Source organism: Anabrus simplex, chromosome 1 (assembly GCF_040414725.1).
Source record: "Anabrus simplex isolate iqAnaSimp1 chromosome 1, ASM4041472v1, whole genome shotgun sequence".
NCBI classification, from domain to species: Eukaryota; Metazoa; Arthropoda; class Insecta; order Orthoptera; family Tettigoniidae; genus Anabrus; species Anabrus simplex.
Genome location: NC_090265.1, coordinates 828,999,866 through 829,005,865, shown reverse-complemented (window position 1 = coordinate 829,005,865; position 6,000 = coordinate 828,999,866). Strand labels below are relative to the sequence as shown.

General features: G+C 35.6%; 1 protein-coding gene across 1 annotated transcript in view; it reads right to left on the bottom strand.

The window, feature by feature from the left end:
* Positions 1 to 827: 827 nt before the first annotated feature.
* The window catches only part of LOC136857592 (voltage-dependent anion-selective channel), a 108,310-nt gene continuing 103,137 nt past the window's right edge, over positions 828 to 6,000 (bottom strand). The window contains exon 7 of the mRNA XM_067136374.2: positions 828 to 2,103. Coding sequence (XP_066992475.1) covers positions 2,012 to 2,103 — 92 coding nt within the window. The 3' untranslated portion in view covers positions 828 to 2,011. The remainder of the gene's footprint in view (positions 2,104 to 6,000) is intronic.

The window sequence follows — 6,000 nt, the reverse complement described above, 5'->3', positions numbered from 1 at the left end:
ATTAAGGAATGACACTTTATTAAGGGAAGGAAGGCAGGCTGGAAATTACTACATAAAATATACATATACAAGAGAACAGTTACAAATATAAGGTTACACGTAAGATTAGAGCCTGGCCAGGCTGAATAAAATACCAAGGGCCGGGGGAGACTTCCCACGACACGTCTATTAAGAAAATGCTTTATATGTGTGCTACTACTTAGAGAAAGTGATGTTATGATTAATTCCAATCATTATAATAGTAAAGCATATAGCATATGGGACTGTCGCCCAGGTAGCAGATTCCCTATTAGTTGTTTACATAGTCTTGTAAATGTTCTCAAAGATATTGGGAACTGTTCCATTCCCAAATTCCTCTTCCTATGAACTGATATTTACCCGTTTATTGAAAATACATTTTACAGGTTTATACACATACCTATACAGTGGATAACAATAACACAATCGTACAATTATATTGGCTTGAAAAATCAGTTGACTTGATCTTTTACTGAACTCTGTGGTATTATGTGAATACTGAAGTCAAACTCATTTCCCATACCTACCAACAGCTTCTCCTACAGCCTGGGAGATATTTCTCACATCACATGCTCCGCAATATCAAAATTCATGTCACTTAAACACATTAATGTCATTGTATGTTAAGACTATCCAGTTTTCTCAAATTAGGTTTCTGAACAATATGCTTTCTACGGTTCAGTAGGTCTGCTACAACCGACATAGCTCTCAGGATCACTGGACCATGCAGGACCAGCCATCACGACAATGTCAGGATACCAACAGGGAGATGGGATACTAGGGGTGAATAAGAAATTATCTGACAGACATCAGTCAATATTGATTATTTTAATCAATTCAAAAAAGACCAGGACCACATTTATCCAACACTTTTGTACTGTAAATAAAATGGTACAAACACAATTTAATGTATATATTTTTTTATTGCCATTACACTTTCCCAAACCATACCTGGGTAAATTGTATGAAATCTTTCATTTCATCAAACTTCAGATAGTTTAATGGCATGCATAAATGCTAAAGGAAAGGCCTTTTTCTTTTATTTACAGACTTTTCCAATGGGAAATATTTCTTAAGGATCATAACAACAAGATAACCTATCTAATGATTTACAATACGATCTCACTCTTAAAACATGTGGATCGGATCGTAAACAGTTATTCAAAACTTAAAAAAAAAAAAAGGAAGTTTATCAAGCTGCAGCATAATTTCATAAGTTTTCCCATACATTTCACCTTGATGTTCAATCATTACCAACACTAATGATCACTTGAACCATCAATGACGTTAAATCTGACGGAAAAACCGTAACATTCTGTACAAATAAATGTTCCTAAAAGAAACTAATGTACACTATTTACTGAGGAAAGAATTTAAAAGTCTCTTTTCCTCGTAAGATTCTTCTACTCAATAAAACTGGGTCTAGGAATTGGGGCAATATTGTGAAGCAACACCGACTGCTGGCCTTGACAAAACAAATCTTAACAAAACAAATGAGCTCTTCCTCATTCTCTCCATCCTGCTTAACAGATGTTCTAGGATCATTCTATTACACATCATGGATGTTCTTGGAAATGGTTTGCATTTGTAGGAAAGAGTGTGAGGCTTGAAGAAAACATTTATTTTTTAAACAACCAAGTGCTAATGTGTTACTCAGTAACTACAAGCTTAAGCTCTTCAACTCATTTCCTAGTATAGGGACTCCTTCCCAGGTAAAGCTTAGCATGGTTCTCCAAAATAGTAACAGATGGATACACCAGGACTTTCACTGGGAATATAACACTCATAGTAACTGTGAGCATGCATTACTGCATCACAGTGGCTGTGATTAGGGTGCTTTGATTACGAAAACTCAACTATAAAGAGTGCACACAATATATTGCACATCACTGCTAAAGTTGGTATTCATCACCCAAGTTTGTTAATTGCAAATAAGTTTCTTCAAGCTTCACAGTATCTTCGTGTCAAAAAGAAATCTACCGCCAGGAAAACACTAAGCTTCTAGTTCAAGAGCTACACCGATCTTGTGTCCGCCTTGGTTGAAGTTCTTCCCATCGATCAGTGCAGACAAACTCACTGTGATACCTGTAAGGCAAATTGCAAACAAGCATAAGAAGACATTTCAAAACAATTATAAAACATTCCTACAGAAACCTGTGTATTAAGGAAATTTTTCAGGAATTTAATTACAGTGGAGCCTTACTAATCCAAACCCCAACATTTGTGAAAGGAAACTGATCATAGAAATTTCAGACTAAAATGGCCTTTTATCACACATAACGTCAGATGTATTGTAAACATAAATAAAAATGCAATATGTAATTGACACATTCAGCCCCGCCGTCTAGTTATGCTGATGGACAGCTGATTCTATGAAGGGCCTGCTATAGGCTTTTCTCGATATAGCACATGGTTCACTGCTGACTACACGACGCCTCATAATCTGCAGGCCTTAGGGCTGAGCAGCGGTTGCTTAGTTGGCCACGTCCCTTCGGGGCTGTTACGCCATGGGGTTTGGTTTATTTAGTGGAATCAAGTACGTGGGAAGAGAATTTGGTGTAGAACAAAAATTTACTATTTGCAGGCTCAGAAAGAAGAATTAAAGAAAGCTAAATTCCATGCGTCTATTGTTTCGTGGCCCTAAGTGTGGAAAATTTCCTGAGGCCGAGAAAAAACTGCTTGACAAAGTAATGGAGCTGCACTAATGTATCGTATGAAAAGATGCAGATGAAAACTAAGGAATGAATAAAACCATTAAGTTAGTAAGGATAAATGAACATTTCAGACACAAAGGGATGTTTAACAATGTCAAGATTTTATGTATAATTTGTTTTATTGATGGGTGTATTGTAGAAAGGTGTCGAGTCCAAAGATTTTGTTTGATGTTTTGCACCATTGAAGAAGTGAACAGTTGAGCTCTTGAAACATAAGAAAATGTGAGGTATTGACAAGGTGGAAATGCATTTTCATAAATTGAACAAAATCAAACAAAACTGAACCACCATGGTTAAAATAATCAATTACGACAGTTCTTATGAAGGTTATGTCCAGTATATTAACTAAAACAGGCACAGAGAAATTAAGTGTAGCGCTATGTTGGCAGTTACAGGAGAAAACTACCACCCTTTGTAATTTAAAAAAAGAAAAACTCTGTTGAAATGCAATCTTCCAGCTGGCAGGAAGAAGGATGGATGTCTGCTGATTTAATGGAAGACCGACCTAAAGTTGTGTGAGACTCGCTCCCCGGAGCATTACTTCATTAAAAAAATCCAGGCTTGTTCTGGACAGTTTTCATGGCTGTTTAATGGAATACATTAAAAATGAGATTTCTGTCTCAACACCATTCCAATCATAATACCAGGCTGGCTAACATCAATTTTACAGCTGTTAGACACCTCTGTGAATAAACTGTTCAAAGATTATATTTGCCGGTTTTATGGGGGATGGATGGCAGTATGACAGAATGCCTGAAATTAGATTCTATGGGAAATGATATAGGCAGCACATTGCTTATTTGGAGTGCTGTCTCAACTCGTCGCTTAACAATGCAGAAATGTTCTTGAAATTTTTTCTCTCTCCCATTCCTTTAAACATATCAGGAAATAATAAATAATGGAAGTGAAAAGAATTTGTTTTCTTGTGAACTGGAGAAGAGCCAGTTCTTGTTTAATTTAGATGTCAATTCTATAAGCTAGACTGCTTTCTCCTTCCCCATAACTTTTTGAAGCTGGCAATATGCAATATTCACCACCACGTAATTCTGAAGGATAATCAACAGATATGCAAGATCATTATATCATTTTAAGGTTGCTAAACATAAGATGTTCTTAAAATTTTGAATAATTTTGAAATATTTTAATAAAGGACATTCGCACAAATACACTACATTTCTCTGCACACTAGACAGAATAAATATTTTCTGAATTCAAAAATGTATTTGCTTATCTCATTCATCAGCAACTGCCATTTGATTCAACAGAATTCTTATTTTCCTTTTATTTTCTTTCTGAGCATCTTTCTAGCCAGAAGTTAGACAAAGACATTTCTTTTTTATTGTGAATCGACACCCGAAAGAAAGTGCCTTATCACTCAAGTGCACAATTCCTGTTTACAGAAGAGAGTTTCTACTGCTAAATATGGAAATTTTAATTCAGTTGAGGTTCATAACATACAAAAATATACAACACACTTTTTATTACTATTTGAATTTATGCAAACAAAAAGTAATTCCATTCGTTAACGGTTAATAATGCCTCAAAATATCAGTAATATAGTAAACAAATACAGTCTATCAGCAAATATTAAAATTTGATTATAACCAGTTGTCAGAACAAATTCCATCATCAATAAAATACCAGTCATTTACACGCACTACAATAACCACACAAAATGTGTTGAATAAAATAATACTGGTGACCAGTTAAGCAAGTAAGTAAACTTTCTCTGTTTCTCGATAATGCTGGATGAACATTCATCATCCATCACCATTTCCCATTATCCAGCTGTAGCTGGGTAGGGGTAAATCTGGTTCCTCTCCACATTCCCTTTAAATTAAGGTATTATGATGCAACATACCTGACAATAGTAAGATTAGTCTGCCATTAGTCCACGAGAGTCAACCGTTACATTGGAACCAAATACAGTGTTCAGCTCAGTGTCATGTTGTATAACAATACCTTCATTTAAAACAAGGGCATTACAATAAAAGAATGTTTTCTTTCTTTTTCATTTGTTTGTTCTTTCCAGACTAAACCAAACTGGACAGCAATGTTATATTACACACATTTATGTGGATATTTTAGCAATTTTTAGTGTCAATATCAAGCATTTTACTGATTACGGAATTTAGTTTCAGAAAACCAGTCATAATAAACTGTGTGATAGAGACTGTATTTGTATACTATTGTATTGTGATTCATCAGCACAGTTTTAAATATGGCTTTGTCATTTTAAGATACCTATGGAAAATACTACAAATTGAAATACACTTATTGGATTACTGCGATATCACAAGAGACAGGACAACCTCTCGTCATTGACAAGTAACCCATAATACTATTACCCTCGTGCGAACCATGTCTTGCAGAAAGCAAAACTTGGGGTAATCTGAGGGTGTAATCTAGAAAATTTAAACACTGTTTTTGTGCATACTCATTTATATGGTTAAATAACTGGTATACATAAAAGAATATCAAAGTTTCGTGGTTATTATGGCTATGTAACCAACTTTCGCTGCCTGTTCTCTTGATTGGATGTAAGAGAAACTCTGGAAGTCTGTATCACATGCAGCAAATTATTTTTTCACCACGTTGCTTGACTGCTCCATACGCCGAGTTGCCTAGTTATCGCTCCGGAGCAAGAAGTTATCTGTGTACTGCAGTTTGAAAAATGTAATTTGGTAGTTACAGTGTCACATGAGTTTCAGTGTTGGTATAAATAGTTCCAAGAACAGGATACCTGGGTTGATCAAAAACACAATTGATCATGTCTGGGTGACCTTTGTGTGCAATCTTAACAAGGCTAGTCATGATCTCCGGGAAAGAGTTTACAAAATCTTCAGCTATTACAGGCCCTAAAACCTGCAGACCATAAGGCATGCAGTTAGTTCAACACAGAAATGCTATAGTTAATGGAAGGTAATGAAGGTTTCCTTAATGGTATAAGTAAGGAGCCCCAGCGTCTCACCATGCGATTTCTTTTTGTGGGTAGGGGGGGAATGTTAAGGATCATCTATATGTGCCACCACATGAAGAGAGATTAAAGTCACTGCTGCAACAGAGTTCATTACACCAGACATGCTGATCAGACTGTGGGAAGAGCTAGACTTCGATGTGATTAAAGGTTTTCACATTGAGCATTTGTAGTATGTTTGTGAAAAGTCATGCAGTTACTCTTTGAGCATATATATATATATATATATATATATATATACTAGCAAGATACCCGTGCTTCGCTACGGTATTATACTGAAATTTATAATTG